At 41.4% G+C, this 19,766-nt stretch overlaps 2 protein-coding genes across 4 annotated transcripts in view; both read left to right on the top strand.

Moving 5' to 3' along the window:
- The first annotated feature begins 3,497 nt into the window (after positions 1-3,497).
- On the top strand, positions 3,498-6,611 carry LOC119728571 (zinc finger protein 420-like). Of its 3 annotated transcripts, none has more exons than XM_038200861.1 (2): positions 3,498-5,223; positions 5,272-6,611. In XM_038200861.1, exons 1-2 carry the CDS (start codon positions 3,653-3,655, stop codon positions 6,446-6,448), a joined length of 2,748 nt encoding a protein of 915 aa, XP_038056789.1. In that variant the 5' UTR covers positions 3,498-3,652; the 3' UTR covers positions 6,449-6,611. The 3 variants fall into 3 exon arrangements, with proteins under 3 accessions (XP_038056789.1, XP_038056788.1, XP_038056787.1); XM_038200860.1 differs by having other exon boundaries at positions 3,498-5,212; positions 5,261-6,611; XM_038200859.1 differs by having other exon boundaries at positions 3,498-6,610.
- Positions 6,612-15,670: 9,059 nt separating this feature from the next.
- The window catches only part of LOC119728544 (CAD protein-like), a 50,377-nt gene continuing 46,281 nt past the window's right edge, over positions 15,671-19,766 (top strand). The window contains exons 1-4 of the mRNA XM_038200825.1: positions 15,671-16,215; positions 17,093-17,362; positions 18,868-18,926; positions 19,355-19,438. Of these exons, the coding sequence (XP_038056753.1) occupies positions 16,131-16,215; positions 17,093-17,362; positions 18,868-18,926; positions 19,355-19,438 (498 nt within the window). The 5' untranslated portion in view covers positions 15,671-16,130. The remainder of the gene's footprint in view (positions 16,216-17,092; positions 17,363-18,867; positions 18,927-19,354; positions 19,439-19,766) is intronic.

A 19,766-nucleotide genomic window follows, 5' to 3' on the forward strand; every position in this document is an offset into this window, starting at 1 on the left:
GTTTTCAAAAATGTGTCACTTGACACATCTTTGGAAATACCTTTTTTTTTTTTTTACCGTTTTCATCAAAATGACAGCATGCCAGAAGGAATAATTTCACAGGGAGTTTATTGCCATCCCCATCTTTAAACCAAAGTAAGGTTTCCAACAATAATTTTGTCAGTTACTTTTTGGATGTAGATGCAAATGATCTATGTACACGTACTCTACCTTTCAGTAGCATGTTGCAGAACAACTAATCAGTGTGAAATATTTCGCTCAGTGATAACTATACATTTTGAGAAAACAGAAAACATAGGGTGAGGAAAAAACTTTTTTTTTTATTACAGTCAATTTTATCAGAAATAAAATAAGGGTGGTCGAGATGTATTTTATCACAATCATGTCATGGCTAATCTGAATAGATCATGCAAACTTCATTAACCCTTACTCTCTGAGGGTAGTTTACTGCATGTCAGTTGGTTATGCCAATGCCCTCCAGCTGCAGTTTATTGGCAGATAGTTTGTCTTAACAGTGAAGGCTCCAATTGGCAGGAGTTGGAGGCCCTGGAGGGTGCCTGATACTGACCAGCTGGGGGCACTCACTTTGTTATCAGAGGACTCTCATTGTTCTCTGTGGCATGTATTGGAGTGCCTGTCCAGTTGCCCTTGAAATGACATGGCAGATATTGGAGGGCCATGCAAAAAACATAGGAGATTTTCTTGAGGCACATATTGGCATGCGTTGGAGGGTCTAGTAGGGTAAGGGTTAATGTGGAGCTACCTAAGCATTGCGATTATGTAAGCACTTGTTCATGGTGTCCTCAATTTATTACCGTTCCAAGCTTTGGAATATACAATAACCAGCACAGCTCCTTCCTTGCATCCTGGTTGCCTGAAATCATTGCCTGGCTGCTCTTCCTTCAACTTGAAAGCCATGGATATGAGACAACAGGCCGAATTGTGTCTTCACCTCAAATGGCCTTCAAGTTGAAGGAAGTGCAGCCAGGCAATGATTTCAGGCAACCAGGATGCAAGGAGGTATAGCTGTGCTGGTTATTGTCTATTGCAAGAGCTTGGAACCTTAATAATTTGAGAACTTATCTTACTTGCGAGCTGGACACTCCATTTAGCTGGAGGGGTGTTTAGAAAAACAGACAGTAAAAGTGAACAAAATCATTGGTTTTTTTTAATTTTTGATTTGTTTTGACTTTTGGACTGAGCAGTTTTGATTTTTCTGACCAAAACGTATTTATGGATGGAATAAATATGTGCATGGTCAGTATTAAACACTGTGTTTAAGACCGGTTGGAGTATGGAATGCTGATAATTACCCTCAGCTTCGCCTTGGCTAATTATCAGCATTCCAGACCTCAACCAGTCTTAAACATGGTGTTTAACACCTCCCAATTAAGCACACATTTATTCCCTTTATAATTTCATTTTAGATTTTGTTGCAGAAAACAATATCCCAAATTTCTAACTCGGAAATAAAGTCAACCTAATTTAAGTAAAGCCTTTGTCAAACTGCACTTGTATCTTCCACATTAAGAAAAAAAAAATGTTTAATTAATCCTAAATCATTTATTCCTTTGAATTTCAAATAAATATTTTGAAGTCATTAAGAAATTATATTTGGAATCATTATTTTTCTTTGGTGTTTCTGTTTTACTATATTTGTTCAGATTCCTGTTTTTGTGTTAGAGTTTTTTGTTTTTGTTACATCATGTGTGAAAATATTAATTAATTTGCATGTGGTAGTGTGTTTTGTTTTGTTTGTTTTGATATGTATTATTTTGAAGTGTAAAAAAAGGTCATTTTTTTGGGGGGTGTCTTTTTAACACATTGTTTTTTATGGGAAGGAAAATAGAACTGTTCCAAGTTATTTGAAGCAACACCTTTAGTAAAACCCCAGGGATTTTGAAGTCCGTGACAAAAATACTGAATTAGGAAATTCGACAAAAATTGTACATTTGAAAAATTGATGAGACAACCATAGCCTGTTGAGAAATGAAAAATAGCGCCCTCAGTCGACAGCCAACGATGACGGAACAGAAGGACGGTACTAAATATTTCTGTGAACCAGGCCGGGTGAGCGAAATTGTTGTTTATTTCACCACATTGAGTGACATCTCTGGGATTTTCAACCAGCACCTAGGTACCTGATCATGTCAAGATAATACATATGAAATACTGGGGTGAAATGTTCGTGGCATTAATGTAAGGAATTACAAACGAAATTAAACCTTTTCCCACCGCCGTGTTCAACATCATGTTCAAGTTCAATGACAAGGCGGCCTTTGTGAGCTATTGTGTAGTTACGGCCGGACGGGCCCTGCAGCCAATTTCACGAAAAAGTGCGTTGCTTGCGCCATGCGTAAGACTTACGCAACAAAAAATGTTATAAGAACTTACGATGGATTTCACGAAACTTGGCGTAGCTGCACAACGTTTTAAGTATAAACACCTTGGACGAGAAAAACAATATTTACGATGGCTGTTTGTGTGTGAATTTGTTCTTTCACAAAACAGTCGTTGGATCACCTCAGCCCGCCATTTTGGAAATTATTTTGTCCGACTTTCTTCGGAATCATTCGGTAACTCTAAAAATTATGTTATGAGTAAAATAGAAATTCATTTACTTCAAACATAAAGTTGAGACTCTGTCTTGTATCAACCTTGATAAGTTGTGCAATAACGGGCCCCACGACAGTTCCGATTTGCTGCTAAAATATGTCATTTTCAGTTGCTACGCCACAACTTACCGGTACGCCACCTAATTTTAACATGTTTACCGTCCAGGTTTTTGAAAACAAAGGAGGAGGCGGGGCTTTTTTATTTTCAAGATAGCCGACAACCATTTTTTACACTGTTCAAAGGAAAGATACAAAAAATGAAACGGACATGCTGGACAAGAGAATTAAACATATTAGCAGTGTTTTTAACAGTTTTCAAGCACGGTTTTACAAGAATTACAAAACAAGGTTTAGCGTGCAAGTATTTGTTTTTGCGATGGATCGGTCAACATTTTTGCTTTTTTAAAAAAAACCCACTAAATCCAGCAACCGCCAAAATGGAAGCAGGTGGGGATGCTTAACATGTTATTTTTTTTACTGCGCCTAACAGAACAAACATCCACTTTTAGGCCCTCTTTAAAGTGATGGAAAAGTCCCACCTTTCTCAGATGTGTATTTTTCGGTTTTTGGTTGAAAAAGTCATTTTGGAATGATAAAAATGATAAAATACACCCTTGACTCAATGTGATCAAAACTAAAGAGGGGCCCTACACTACACAATCACCAAATAATTTAACCCTAATTTCACAGGACTCAAAAGTCTGCCAGCCAAATTTTGTTTCTAAATATTCTCGTCTGTAAATTTTTAGTTTTACTGATAATACTGATTCATTACAAAGTTAGAGGAATTTTTTTTATTTTACTCCAATTTTGTTGCAGTGATTTTTAAAAATGTTATTTGAATTCTGTCTCAGATTTTATTGTTTATATTTTTTTTGCAGAGAGTTATTGGATGATCTACCGACAGTTTGACTTGAGCCAGCAACCGACCGATTGAAATTTAGAGTGTCCCATTGAAGAACAAGCCAAACATTTCGTGAGTCTGCACAGCATTCTTCAGCCCAGACGAATGGTCCATACCTGAGAAGGACAACAACATGGCATCTCTTCCCGAAGGCAACTCGCAACAGAAGCAGCTGAACTCAAATGAAGGTAGTTCAACAGATGACAAGCAAACAACACATCAGAACGAGAGGGCAGCCGACGGCCAGCACCAAAAGAAACCCAGTGCCCAATCTAAGAAACGACTTTTCCTTTGCGAAGTGTGCTCCAAGTCCTTCAAGACACCCAGCCACCTCAAGTCGCACGAGACCAGCCACAGCGACGAACGACCATTTGCCTGCGACTTCTGTGATAAAAAATTTAAACTCAACAGTGCCTTGAAGACGCACAGTAGAATCCACACAGGCGAGAAGCCATTTGAGTGTGACATTTGCGATGAAACATTTAGATTTCGATCTACGCTTCGGAGGCATAAGATGGACCATGACAATGTCCGACCATTTCGCTGCGAAACTTGCAACAAAGGCTTCTACAATGCCGGTCATCTGAGAGAGCATGAACGAACTCATACAGGAGAGAGACCGTTTGTTTGCGACATTTGCGACAAAGCCTTCGCTGCCAAAAGCACGTTAACATGGCACAAGAGGGTCCACACCGGAGAGAAAAGTTTTGTCTGTGACATTTGCCAAAAAGGCTTCTGGCAAAGAAAGGACCTCACCAAACACGAAGGTTCTTGCAAAGTGACCAGCGAAACAAAACAAGGGATCAAGAAAGTTTGTTTGAGGGTGGGACACACAGAGAGATCAAACGTCTGCGATGGACCTGTTGGAGACTTCTCCAAGCAAGTCAGTCTAGATGGGAAGAAAGTTGACAATGAAGAACCAAGCTCGACATCTTCCTCGGGTGGTCTTGATGGAGACTTACCAAATAAGGAGTTGGAGAACTGCAGTGAAGATCGGGCACTGGATGATCTGGAAATGACATGCAAGCAAGAGAAGGACACAGACACTAACCAGCAAGCAGCAAATTCAAGAGTGCATTCTAAGGACAACGCATGGATTTGCAAATATTGCTCCAAGTCCTTCAAGACCGCAAGTCACCTCGAGTTGCACGAGCGAAGTCATACCGGTGAAAGACCATTTGCTTGTGACCTCTGCGATAACAAATTCAAGAGCAAACATACCTTGAAGACCCATCGGACTATCCACACGGGAGAGAAACCATACTCCTGCGATAGTTGTGATGAAAAGTTCAGATTTCGATCCACGCTTCGGGTGCATAAAATGCACCACGATAATATCATACCATACGTATGCAAATTTTGCAGCAAGGGTTTCTACATTTCAGGTCATCTCAGAGATCATGAGCGAACCCACACCAGAGAAAAACCTTTTGTTTGCACAGCTTGCGGTAAAGCTTTTGCCACGAACAGCTCTTTAACTTTGCACAAGAGGATCCACACTACAGAGAAAAGTTTTGTCTGTGACATTTGCCACAAGGGCTTCTCGCAAAGAAATGATCTCACTAAGCACGAATGTTCTTGCAAAGGGACCAGCGTAACAAAACAAGGGATCAGGAAAGTTTGTTTGAGGGTGGGACATACAGAGAGATCAAACGTCTGCGATGGACGTGTTGGAGACTCTTCTAAGCAAGTCAGTCTTGATGGGGAGAACGTTGACAATGAACAACCAAGCTCCTCCACTAGTCTTGATGGAGACTTACCAAGTAACGAGTTGAAGAACTGGAGTGAAGATCGAGCACTGGATGACCTTGAAATGACATGCAAGCAAGAGAGGGACACAGACACTAACCAGCAAGCAGCAAATTCAAGAGTGCATTCCAAGGACAATACATCGGCTTGCAAATATTGCTCCAAATTCTTCAAGACGGCTAGTCGCCTCGAGTTGCACGAGCGAAGCCATACCCGTGAAAGACCCTTTGCCTGTGACCTCTGCGATAAGAAATTCAAGACCAAGCAGACTTTGAAGACCCATCGGACAATCCACACAGGGGAGAATTTATTCTCCTGCGATATCTGTCATGAAAAGTTCAGATTTCGTTCTAGGCTTCGGGTGCATAAGATGCGCCACGATAACATCGTACCCTTCGTATGCAAAGTGTGCAACAAGGGCTTCTACAGTTCCGGTCATCTCCGAGAGCACGAGCGAACCCATACAGGAGAGAGACCGTTTCTTTGCATAACTTGCGGTAAAGCTTTCACTACGAAAAGCATTTTAACATTGCACAAGAGGGTACACACAGGGGTCAACAGGAGGGTCCGCAGAACCTCATTTCAGTGCGACAAATGTAACATAACCTTCCCCGGTAAAATTGAGTTCCGGGTTCATCAAGTGATCCACGCTAAACCTAAACAGTACGTCTGCAAAGATTGCTATGAGGTCCGCTCCAGCAGGGAGGCTTTGAAGGAACACCGGGCTGTTCATGAAGCATCAGCGAAGGTTCACAAACAAAAGACTTATTGTTGCGAGACCTGTGGCCGAACCTTTGCTCAGTTCAGCCACCTGTATGAACACCGAGTGATTCACACAAATCAAAAGTCTTCACTGTGCCACATCTGCGGCAGTGCCTTCCATAAGAGATCCCAGTTGACACGGCATCAGCTAGTTCACACTAAGGAGAAACTGCACCCCTGTGGAACTTGCGGCAAAGCGTTTGGTCTTCCTCAAACCCTGAAGACGCATTATCTTGAGGTCCACACCAAGCAAAGACCATTCAAGTGTGACTCTTGCGACAAAGGCTTTGTCACAAAATACAAATTGTCGTGTCATCAACGGGTGCACACAGGAGAGAAACCGTACGCCTGTAATGTTTGTTATAGAGCCTTCTCTCACAAAATCACATTAAGGAGGCACAACTGCGATACCTCATAAATTACTGTGTTACCAAGGGAATAAATGTCTGATTGGGTGGTGTTAAACACTGTTTAAGACTGGTTGTAGTCTGGAATGCCAATAATTACCCAAGGCGAAACCAAGGGTAATTATCAGCATTCCAGACTCCAACCAGTCTTAAACATAGTGTTTAATACCGACCAAACACATATTGATTCCCATTCATAAATACCTGTTCGGTAAAAAAATCGAAACTTTTTGATCCAAAAGTCAAAAATTTCGATCCAAAAGTCAAAACAAGTCAAAAATTTTAATTTTTCATCAATTTTGTTCAACAATTTTACTTTCCGTTTTGCGAAACCTCCCTCTAGCTATACGATTGAGTGTCCAGCTTGTGAGTTAGACATAAACAACTCCTTTTATGGAGATTGGTGGCGTGTGGTGTGTACTGTGCAATGACGTGCAGATGCAACTGTGGTGAGTGCGTTTTGAATTGAGGACTATGAAATACTGACTCACTGGTAGTATTGCGCATGCCAACGTGAGGATTGTGAACATTCAACTAATAAAACAGTAAAAGGCACTGGATTTCTTAAAGGGAATATACAACATTTGCAAACATCTAAAAACAAAACTACCAAATTTTTACAAAATACCTAACTAGGATGTTGGTAAATGACAGTCTAAAGCATCCTGTAAAATTATGGCACCTGTTGTGAAGTCGTTTTCAAGAAAAGTGGTATTTTTGTATGAATTTCCAACGGTGGTCGGACGACCACCGTTGGAAAAACCTGACTATTTTTTCAACTACTGCTCCAATTTACCATTTTTTTTTTCAGTCCAAATTTTGTTTACTATTGGTTATATGTTCATGAACGGGTGCAGGCCAGCTAGACTGGTTCCTTTACCATACAATTTTCCGGCATCTATAAATTGATCCATTTCATCTTTAGTGGAGTCAGGGAACAAGACTACTTGAACAATTTTGTTTTTCTTGGTTTTTCCAGCATTTTCGAACACAAAACTTTAAACATGTCAGTGTAACAATATTTGATCTATTATACTAACCCCTCATAAAGTTAATTTCTGAAAATTACAGCAAAAGCCAATGATGTACATTCCCTTTAAGGGTCCAAATTTCATGTGACACTGGAAAAGTATTTAAGACCAGCCAGCCAGTTTTTGTCATCCGTTTAAGACTGGCCATGTGACGGGCTCTTGACCAATGGGAACGGGTAAACTGTCTTAGGTATTTATTAGTAATTATTTAGCTGTAATAAATGTTTAACATGAACGTAGAAGAACGAAACATGGCTGTACCACTATAGAGCCTGAAAGTTTACCCCTGGTGGCGCGCTACCAGACCCCTCGAATAGGAAAGTTAGCGTGTAAAAGTCAAGAGTTTTTGAAATTATTTTTGGTAGATTGATTTCACCCTCGGAAAAGGCCTTTGTAAAATTGTTACTAGCATCGCAATTTATGGAAACTGAAAAAAAATGCATGACATGGAAGAGACATATCGTGCCAAAAATTGACCTCTCACTTCCAAAAAACTAAAATACATATGGACTACTGGAACAAAGAATACTAGAAAGATGAACATTTATGAAATCATTTTGTGGTGATCATACATTTGGTAAAAACTTAAACTTAATTTTTTTGAATACACTTGAAGGACTATACTCATAAAACAAATAAATTTAAATTAATTGGTGATAATAACTATATTAAAGTATGATTCAAACAAGCCTAGGTAGGTAAATCTTAAAAAGATCAAAACATAAATGTCTCAAAAGTTGATTAGTTTGTCAATTCATATGTGTACAAAATATAGAATAGATTTTCAAAATGGCTGTCATTTGGACAGTCAAAATGGCAAACCGAGGGGCGTTGGAAAAATGAAACCAAGCGATTTTGTTGGACTTGTTGAGTTGTCCATAGGTGATCCTCGAGTTTCAAAGAATGTATACATTGTACCTGCAATTATTAATGCATTATTAGCTCCCACAGCCTACTCTTGGAATATGCCACCTTTTGATGAAAAAGTGTGACACACCCCCAAAGGGGAACAGTTGTTATTTGATGATTTGACAGGTTAGCGTTAGCCCGTTTACTGTACTGATTGGAAACAAAAACCAAAAACACCATAAAATGTCCGTTACAGCTCGATTTTCTGTTAATTACATTTGCCCCCCACTTTTATAAAATGTGGCCCCACCCCCAAAGAGGTACAATTCTGGAAATTGTGTTTTCTCGAGATGTAGCTCTTGGTGGAGCTGTCGAAAATGCTGGAAAGAAAAGTGAAATTAATCAGTTTTGCAAAGGAGCCCCCACTTTTTAATGTCATGACCCCGCCCATAAAAGGGTCAGTAAAATTGGCATCAAGTGGTTTTCAACCCCTTTTGGTATCTATAAGTAAGGCCAAATGAAAAAAAGAAACATGTTTAGCATCCTGCCTGTTTGAGAAAAAAGAGGCCCATTTTCCAAAACGACCGGCTGGGCTATTTTTTAAAAGCCGCCACTTGGACTCGGGGGAAATAACATACCAGCTTTATATATATGGGCTAGATGCAATAGACAAAGAGGCCAAAATGATTTCGCTTTTTTTTAATTAAAAAAAAAGGAGGCCTCCAAAAAGGAAGCGGGCGGGGACGCTAAAAAAACTTTTTTTGGCCAAAACCTGACAGTTTCAAAGAATGTATCCCAAATGCATATGGCTACCACAATCCCATAGTTTGATGAGATATCTATTTACTTTAATGGTCAAATAAGCTCAATAAAACTTGCTACGAAGACCTTTTAAATAATTTTAGTGTCAAATACGCCTGTCTGAAAGTCAAAAAGTTGTCTTGGCCCTCTTTAAACCAACATGGGCGGCAGAACCGGGGGGGGGGGTAGATTTTCCCAGGCTAACCAAAATACCCCTCTCGCGATGGCCCCCTCTAGATGAAAGCGGAACTGGGGGGGGGGGGGGGGGGGGCACTAGCCCCCCCCCCCCCACCCCGATTTACCCAAGTGCCCTTCTTGCTGACATAGCCTAATGTGCCCCCTCGAGCATAAATTTGCCCCCTCGAGATGAAAACAAAACTGGCCCAAAAATTTCGGATAATTAGTTTTCAGTAACCATTTCCCAAAATGGTATAGAGAGGATCTGATATGAATGAAAACCAAGCCCCAAAACCCCAACATCGTCCCCAGGGTGTCGAGCAGTACGCGCCCACCACTACCTGCTCTTGGAAACGCGGTTGGAAATAAAGTAAGCACTGGGGACGAGGTTGCCAAAACCCTTACAATGCGCTCCGAGCCTCAGACTGGTTTTGAAGAGCGCCCCCGATTTTGGAAGGTAGTACCAGCCCCCCCCCCCCCCCCCCCCCCCACCCCCCACCCGACCACTGTTTGATGCCAAGTGTCCGGTGAAAAAAAAGTGTCGACATTTCAGCACGGATGTGCCCCCCCCCCAAAAAAAAAGCTGGATACGCTGCCGCACCGACAGAAGATGCCCATGAGCAAGTGCCCCTTTTTAGTGATTCTCCCCCCCCCCCTCCCCCAGTTTGAAAAAACCGTTCCGCCGCCGCTGCTTACAAGTACACGCATGCAAGCAGAATCGCAACAAATACAATTGTCTCCTCTCTTGTGAAATTGTAACTCCCTTGGGAAAACTGCCCCTCAAAAACACAAGTTTTACCCTCACATTAACAAGACTGTGCACCTCGAGATGGAAAACTACCCCTTAGCACAAACCCCTCTCGCAATACTAAATTCTGCCCCTCTCGAGATGGAAAATTATTGACCATCAAAAACGAAAGAGCGTCCCATAATAACATCTCGATATATCGAGATTGAAAACTGCGACCCTCGATGCTCAAGGCGGCTTATTCGGTGCCCTACGACCCGCTCGCAACATTAAAATTGTGCCCCTCTATGGAAAACTGCATCAGAAACGGTGCTAGTCAAATTCTTTGGCGGAGGGGTTAGGGCCCGTAAGATGCTCTGTGGTGCGATCTGAAGCAATTTCTGAAATTTATTTTGAGTGAAAGATGCCTGTGTACGCAGTGTCCGTCTTTATTACGACGTTACTGAAAACAAAATGGGTTCTTTTTTATGGGGGGGGGGGCATGGCCAGGTGCCCCGTTTTGGTGTTGCCCCCTAGTTTGAAAAGCTTCCTGCCGCCCCTGCGAAGTTGAACAAAATCCCAAATGATGATCGGAATAGTCGATCGTTAAAGTTGACAGAGCTAGGGCCTCAAGTTTTATATCCAATCGCCATATCCAACTACGTGTTTGTATTGAGAAAAAAAAAACACCATTTTTCTAGGGCAAATAAAAGTAACTAATAATTGAGTTTTCGTCAAAAATAACCTTTCTCTCAACTTGAGCTATGTTAAAGTTGGTTAATTTTCTGTTCCGATTGAAATTGAAAGGAATATAATGTCATGTAACAGTTACATTTGCTTGTTTGTTTTGGCAGGCCTTCTTACATTTTAAAAATTTGTTTTAAATGGCGCGCTCTGGTTCAAAAAATGGAGACTAACGGTTAATACTGATAAAACTAATGTTATGATCTTTAATAGTGATCTGTACCAAAAAAGTGATTCTAAGACTGATTTTTATTTTAATGGTGAGTGTGTCAATGTTGTTGATTTGCAATCATACTTGGGCATTATTTTCCAAACATCCGGATCGTTTAAATCCTCCATCAATAATCTGGTTAATAAGGCCTCCAAGGTTGCAGGTTTATATCGTAAGAGTGTTGGTTACGATTTAGCTCCTAAATTATTGTTGACAGTATTCGACATTTTGTTTAAACCTATTATTTCTTATGGTTCTGAAATTATATGGAAAGGAGCTTGTAGGCGAGCTGAGGTTTTTCAATTGAAATGGTTTAAATTTGTTTTAAACGTTAACAGACGAACTTCGAATGATGCTGTGTTAGCAGAAGTAGGTCGATTCCCCTTATATATTGAGCACAGTGTTAATACTCTTAGATATTGGTTTCACTTGTCTGAAAAACCCGAGAGTTCTATTTTATACAATGCGTTTTGTGAAGACTCAGCGTTAGGAATTCGCCGTAAAACCTCGCTCTCCTTAAGGTTACGTAAGTGTTTTGACACAGTTCATTGGAATGTTCCAATAACAAGTACTTGCGGTAGTAATAAAAGGTCTGTATTGAGCACTCTTACTAATCTTATGCAAGACAGCTATATTAAACAGTGGAACGACAGACTGCATTGTGACCTTAGAAAATAGTAACCAGAAAAACAAACTTCGTACTTACCGTATGTTTAAACAATTATATGAGAACAAGAGACAAGCAACAAACCAGTAGAGACCACCGACTAGAACACGAGGACTACAAATTTGTCTGAAGTCTAGCGGGACCTCTCCAACAAATGGTTTCAAAGCGAGTCTCCCTGAACAAACAAATCAACCTGCTAGAGAACGCCGTCAGAAACAAGAACCCACCGAAGTACCTCCTCAGCCAAGTTCCAGTACCTACTCCACCCAAAGGCCACCGAATTCAATCGAATTTGGCGACCGTGTGGAAGGAGGTAGCCGTGTCGGCTGCACTCGGGCGAGCCCGACTCAGCCTACGGCAACTACAGGACTGGAAGGAGCAAAACAACCGTTCTTTCGAAAGACAGCACCTCGAGGCCCTGGACCAGATCAAGGGCCATCTCCTGACCAAGGGGAACATCAACACAGCCAAGAAACTGCTCACCCACTTCCTACGTGAGCGGTCTACCAAGCAGCCAACCAAGCGGCGCCGCTAAAGCACCTCCGGTCTCCAATAAACACAAACGGCTCTTTTCAGAGCCACCACATCTTCCAAAAAGAGATTGATCAATGTGTTTACTCTTTATTTAGTATAATAATTAACAATTATTATTATTAAATAACCATGACTAGGAGAAACATTAGTACATTCCACAAAAAAGGAAAACTAAAGCATAAAGCCAAACGATTTGCCCATTCATGTTCAAATCTCCAACAGCTGTCCCAAGCAAACCAACGGAAAAAATTAGCCAACCAAAATGAACAATTCATAACCAACCTCTCAAAGCTATCACTCTCCCCTACCGAGAAAATAGCTTTAGGCAAAGGTTTAAACTTTGTTCCCAACCCGTCTCTCACTTATCCAAGATATAAACAAATATCAAAGACGAATGAGAATTGCATTCTTGATGCACAAAAAAGTTCTAAAGAAGAGGCCCTTCAAACCTCCATCCACCTGGCAACCCAAATCCACTCAAAACCCCACACTTGAGAATTATTTGGAAGCTATCAAGATGGAACTCGCCCATGTCAGACTGAGGAAACCTCAGACAAACATGTCCCAAGCTGAATTATCAGCAATACGCAAACTCAAAAACAACATCTGTTGTTATCAAGCCTTACGACAAAGGCCGAGGCATTTGCATCATGAACCGTGAGGACTACCTAAACGTTGGTTTCAAACACCTCAGCTCCCACCACTATGAAAAAGTGGACAGAGATTTGACTCACGAAACCGCACTCAAGGTACACAGCGCCCTCACCGACATGATAAGAAACAAACACATCGACAAACATACTTTTGCCTATCTTGACCCACTTGAACAACCCACGAACTGCCCTACCATGTATTTTCTTCCGAAAATACACAAGACTCCCCCACCGGGTGAGCCTTTTGTCGGTAGACCCATCATCAGCGGTTGCACGAGTCCAACAGCCAAGATATCTGAGTATGTGGATTACTTTCTCCTTCCAATAGTATCCGCCCAACCCACTTATGTCCGTGACACCACAGACATTTTGCGGAAACTAGAAAAGGAAACCTTCCCACCAAACTCACTCCTTGCAAGCATCGATGTAGTTTCCATGATACCAACATTCACCAGGCAGAAGCCATTGAATCAGTATGCAAAGCCTACGAAAAAAACAACCACAACTACGCCATATAACCAAACCCCCTTCAAAACACATCCGCACTCTCCTGGAACTCGTTCTGGGCCGCAACTATTTCCAGTTCGGAGGAAAATTCTTCCGACAAAAAATAGAATGTGCAATGGGATCTGTGGCTAGTCCAGAAATTTGCGACATTACGTTACATGATTTTGAGTTACAAATCTCAGCCCTCACAGACAGAATCCTGCTCTGGGCAAGATTTAGAGATGATATACTTATCGTCTACAACGGCCAACTCGAATCCTTCACCCAATTTGTTCACCAGTTGAGTCAATTGCATCCCACCCTCAAATTCACATTTGAGGCATCTGAAACTTCCATCACATACCTGGACCTTACCATCTTTAAAGGCCCGCGTTTCCTCTCCACGGGTACCCTAGACACACGAGTGTTCACGAAACCTACGGAAACATATCAGTACTTGGAAAGAACATCATCCCATCCAAACCATGTGTTCCACGGTTTTATCAAAGGAGAAATCCTATGCCAGAAACACAAACAATGAGGACGACTTCTTACAAAAAGTACAAAGTTTCGAAGAAAAACTACTGACTAAGAGAGGCTACAATCAAGCCGATATTCACAAGTGCAAGCAATCCATCGATTTCTCACAAAGGAAATCTATGATTCACACAGAACAAGTGAAAACCCAAAAAGAACTTCCCCTCGTCTTCACCACGACTTACAACCCCCATGTAACACATGGACATCAAGCGTGCTCTCTCCAGACACTGGCATCTTATCTCAAGCAACCCAACTTTGAAGGAAGTTTTCCCTAAACCTCCTCTAGTTGCCTATAAGATAGCTGAGAACATCAAGAAGAGACTTGTCAGAGCCAAACTCAGCCATACGGAAGACAACCAATCCTCCACAACTGAGAACGAAGATAACACACTTGATATCCTAATTTCACTATTGGATGAACAAATCCCATCCGAATGAAGTTGTAATCACAAATACCGGATAACTTAGACGCAATCGTTTCCGCAAAGTGAGCTCCATTCAACTCACTAACCCATAGGCCTACCTACAGATTCTTGGAATCTAGCGGCTGATGAGTCCCCGAAGGGACGAAATGCATTCCCGCAATTGCCCTCAGGTAAAACCTAACCCACCCCACTGCCTGGGTAAACTTGGCTACGGTCAAAACTTCCATTGATTTCTCCCTCTTATTTCTACCCAATTTTTAAGACCCCTTCATGTGTCTTAATTGAAGAAATGAACCACACAATATCACACCATCGAATAACTCAATGTGTTGTTCTTAATTACGCACATTCTTTATTCACAAGCCAATCTATAGGAGAGGCGTCTCTGAATGGGATAGAGCCATCATTTCTCTTATCAATTTAGATGTTCATCTCACAAGTTAATGATTGAAGTTGGTAGATACACTGGTTTAGCTCTACATGAAAGGTTATGTCCACATTGTCTACTTGATGTTAAAACAGAAATGCATTTTCTTTTAGAATGTCCATTATATAATGATCTTCGATCTAACTTTCTTACTGACATTTGTAAAATGGAGCCTGGCTTTAACGGTTTAACAAAATATGATAAATTCATTTTTCTGATGTCGTCGGCAGATAAACACACTATTATATGTGTGGCTAAATTTATTTCCCAATGTACAAATCTTAAAAAGAGGCAAAGCATGACGTAATTTCAAAGCATATTCTTTGTTAACCCACCCGCCAAATAATTCAATGTTTAATTTCACTGTTGTAACCCTTCCCCAGGGTCATGGGGTTTGTTCCTATTTGTGGAATAAAACATAACATAACATAACTATTCAGATGCAGAATTAAATGATCATCCCGCTCTTAATTCAATTCAATTTAAAAAGTTGTAATTAACTAATGGATTACTTGTTGTGGGCGTTTCTTTTCGTGCGAGCTTATTGGAAAGCGTATAACTAGTGTAATTCTAGAAAGTTATCAATTCAATTTGAAAATCTATGTTTTTCAAGGTGCCACACCCGAAAAGCACATAGGCCTACACCATCTTTAACTCAAGATTTGAAATGCAGGGAAGTGCGTATAGATAGATCCGAAAAAAAGCGCCGATTCGGGAGTGTCGGGTATCAAATGATTTATGGAATAAAACATTTTTTCACTTTCATACTAAATTTATGACGGCCGGGGGTTCAAAAAAGTGCTCAAAAAAGTTGTTGTCCCATTTAAATTCGGCGCCTTAGCTATAACGATCTTAGCTTTTGTTGTGACGCATGGAGTTCTGTCTTTTTTGGATGAGTTAATAATGACTGGTACCCAACCAACAGTTCGTAAATCCCACCGTACGGAACCAATGAAACCAACATGTATGGCGGCCTGCCAACCTGTCGCGTGTTTCTTCTAAGAGGTCCTAAAACTCATCGTTATTTCGGTCTTTAAATGCGGCGATTCTCTTCAGACTATTGCCAACTTGGAACAGAACAAATCGTCTTCATTTTGTGAAGTTTTGACAGTGTGTTGTTCTTGAGTTATCGAGTGAAACGCCAGAATCCGACGAGCTTTCTTTGTGCGTAGGCCACGTGTGTGCTGGGAGTTTCGTCATAGGATTAGGATTGTGCATGAGGATCAAGGTCATTCGGCAGTGGCAGTTTCGCGCGTGTTGATTCACCGCACGATCATCCCGCGGGAAATTCGACAGGCAGGCCGCGGTGACTCAGAACAACGTAATCAGCTGGTTTGATGGTCCTGTTTGCATACAAGAACTAGTCCACTCTAGCTCTCAGATCACCTTCACAGAAGACTGAGTGATAATCAGTTACTGCCATGGCTGCTACACTTTATTTGGAAGATGGAACTAGCTTTAGTGGAAAGCTTTTCGGGGCGAGTGTCAGCGTTCCTGGTGAAGTCGGTAAGCATGTTGCATGGCGTTGCCATTTGTAATTTGTCCATGATGAAGTCACTGAGAAATGAGTGAGTGATTATTTTTTTGAAATGTGGAATAATGTTTAGGAACCTTTTATCTGGGAAGAAGGAAAGAATGTTGCAACCTGACGCCACTTCAGCGGTTGTGTACAAAATCTATGGAGAGTCAAGAAAATGTTTCTTTATTTCCTAATTAAACAAAATTGGAAATGTTTCTCAGTCATGTCACTCTGTCAGTCTGTCAGTTCCAGATTCATGTTTTTTCCCCAACATCTTTGCAATGACTGACCTTCATTGAGATAATGTATGATTAACAAAAGTGGTGTCAGGATGCAACATTCTGAAAAGAATGTTGCAACCTGACGCTAAGTTCAGCGGCTGTGTACAAAGTCTATGGAGAGTCAAGAAAAGTATTTCTTAACAAAATTGGAAATATTTCTCAGCCCCAGATTCATGTCTTATCGTCATTTTTGCAATGACTGTCCTACATTGAGATGATACATGAAGAAAAATGCGGCGTCAGGTTGCATTATTCTTTCCAACATTCTTTCTCTAAAATCATCTGGCTACGTGGCCAAGTCCAAACCAGGTAGGCCTACACTGTTGCTGACTATGCATGGGAATCGGGGAAAAAAATTGAAGTCCGAACTAATTACCATGTTGCGCAGGTTTGGAGTGGGAATGCAGAGGAGTGTGACACGTGTACATACTGGTAGCGCTGAGAAGGTTTATTGAGGGCAATCAACCGTGACTCTGTAGCCGGCTACGAGGTGGATAGATGAGTTGCGGGGTATTCTGCAATTTGAATTAATCTCTGTACTAAATTTTACCCTCTTTTTCTCTTTTTAACCACCTTTTCCTAGTGTTCCAGACTGGAATGGTTGGCTATCCTGAATCCCTGACGGACCCGTCGTACAAGTCGCAGATTCTTGTCCTGACCTACCCGCTGATCGGCAACTACGGCGTCCCACCCCACGAGCGCGATGAGCTGGGCTTGCCCAAGTGGTTCGAGTCGGAGAAGGTCCACGTCTCGGCGTTGGTTGTGGGGGAGTTGTCGGACAAGTACAGCCACTGGGCAGCTCAGAAGTCGCTCAGCGATTGGCTGAAGGAGTACAACGTCCCAGGGATATCAGGTATCAGTCACATGTCCAGTCACATGTAAATCACAAGTCCATTTACAAGTAAGGCCGAGTAAAAAAATATGGAAAGAGTTCCATACTGGGCCACCACTCATATTATACAAATATTGAGTGGCTCAGCATGGAATGGGAGGAATATTATTGCAAGGTAAAATCGGGACTTTTCCATCTTACGAGGCGAAGCCGAGTGAACTGGAAAAGTCCAGATTTTACTGAGCGATAATATTCCTCCCATTTCACAATCAAAAGCCACTCAATATTTGTTTTATATAACTGACATATAGATCCTTGTCATTTGATATTTAAACTTTTTATTTCAAGACAAAATTGGTGGAAAATGTATTTCTCTCTTCCAAACCACCCCTTCACAAAAATGTTTGAACCCAATGCTGTAGCGCTGGCTCTTTTGAACAATACGCGCTACGCGCAACACTGAACGCGCACACCAGCATGCATTTGCACACAAATACCGCGTTATGGAACAAGAACGACCCTAACTGTTCAATAGTATTTCCCATTCCCTATGGGCGGATAGTACTTTTTGAGCCTCGGTGTGAATGGCAGTAATAACGATGTGAGTTCAACCAATCAAATGACAAGGATGTGTATGTCGGCTATATAATTCTTAATATGACCTGAAAGGTACGAAAAGTTGTAAATCTGATGAGGAAACACTATTTAATGAGTGCAAAAATTCTTTTATATACTTGAACTTTTTCTGTCATGGCCCATAGACTTTGTGCAGGAAGTCTGAGTGGTGGCCCAGTATGGAACTCTTTCCAAAATGAACTTGTCTCTCGTCTGGGCTTTTTGAAAACATGAAGGAGACAAGGGCTAGTTTTTTTTCTGTCAAGATGGCGGATGGATTCTTCAATTCTCTGGACTCTTTTGCTGATACAAAATATGTCCGAAGGAGCCTCAACCCTTCCTACACATCTACAATTTTGTTGGAAACAAATAATAAAAAGACAATATCTTGACAATGTACTGCAAAATAACGTAACTTTCCAAAAATGCGTCACTTGACTCATCTTTGGAAATGAACTTCTGTATATGTTTTCTTCAAAATGGCAGCTTGCCAGAAGGAACAATTTCACAGGGAGTTTTGTGCCATTACTATCTTTGAACCAAGTAAGCTTGTTAACAATGTGGTCAGTTACTTGTTATTGTATTTCTTTCTGGTAATGGAACCAAGGATTCCTTAAAAGTACCCTAAGCACTGTAGCTAGCTCGAAAGCCTGAAAAAACCTTTAGAGAGAAGACAATGAGAAGAAATTACAGTTTTAGAGGTCGGAGGAAAAGCCCAGAGGAATATTCTGGGGAAAACCCACTGAATCAGGCAGGGACTGAAAACCCAACCCACATATTGGCCCCTGCGGGATTTGAACCCGGGTCACAGCGGTGGAAGGCGAGGAAAGTACCGCTACGCCAACCTGACCCTCCTAAATGTTGGATAGCTACCAATGATCTTTTCTACTATTTCCATTTTTCATTTGAAGGTATTGACACGAGGGCGCTGACGAAAAAGATCCGGGAAAGCGGAACAATGCTTGGAAAGGTAATGCATCAAACGTTGTCTACCAAAGATTGTTACACGTGTGGCAATTGTGTAGTGTAGGGCCCCTCTGAGGCACTCGCCGGACGTCAAGTTGGCAGCCATGTTTATTGCATGGCCTTATGGGATACTTACCCAAGTAACCGGCTCCGCGAGTCCGTTACTTGGGCCAGGCTCGAGTAAGCGCGAGAAGTCACGTGAGAGGTAAATCGAACACTGTCGCACTTGCACGAGTAAGCGCGGGGGAAGTAATCGAGCGCACTCATAGAGTTATGTTGTTAACAGACAAACAAGCTAACCAACCGACCAACACACAAACCAACGCCAGTGAAAACATAACTCGTTGGCAGAGGTGATTCCTAACTTCGCACTCTTATAAAAAAAAAAGTTAAAGTTTTCATATTTTATTTCATTATTTACCTTTTTTCCAGATTGTTGTGGAAGGAACGAACCCAGAGTCAGTTCCTTTTGAAGATCCAAATCTTCGTAACTTGGTTGCTGAAGTTTCCTCAAAGGTAAACAAATAAAAGATCATTTTACAGACTTGAGAAAGTGAGATTTTCCCCAAGTTTTCACTGAACACTAATCTGAGTTTGCAGCTACGGTTTTGCCTTTGTCTGCCTTTACTGGGTTACTTTAGCCAATAGCACCCATTGCTTGTAGATTCTCTAAAGCTCTGAACATGTCATCACTAACGGTGCGAAATACAGTGGAATGCCGCTATAACGAACATCGTTGGATCCACAGAAAGTGTTTGTAATAACGATTGTTCGGTATAGCGATTTTGAACTGCCGGTACCTCTTTTGACCAATAGTGAACTGGCATTTCTCACGAGTGGTTTT

This window comes from Patiria miniata, unplaced genomic scaffold (genome assembly GCF_015706575.1).
Source record: "Patiria miniata isolate m_02_andy unplaced genomic scaffold, ASM1570657v1 HiC_scaffold_20, whole genome shotgun sequence".
Classification (NCBI taxonomy): Eukaryota; Metazoa; Echinodermata; class Asteroidea; order Valvatida; family Asterinidae; genus Patiria; species Patiria miniata.

Bases quoted from the DNA above. Each gene is read 5' to 3' on its own strand.
- LOC119728571 (XM_038200859.1), top strand. From the start codon at position 3,653: ATGGCATCTCTTCCCGAAGGCAACTCGCAACAGAAGCAGCTGAACTCA.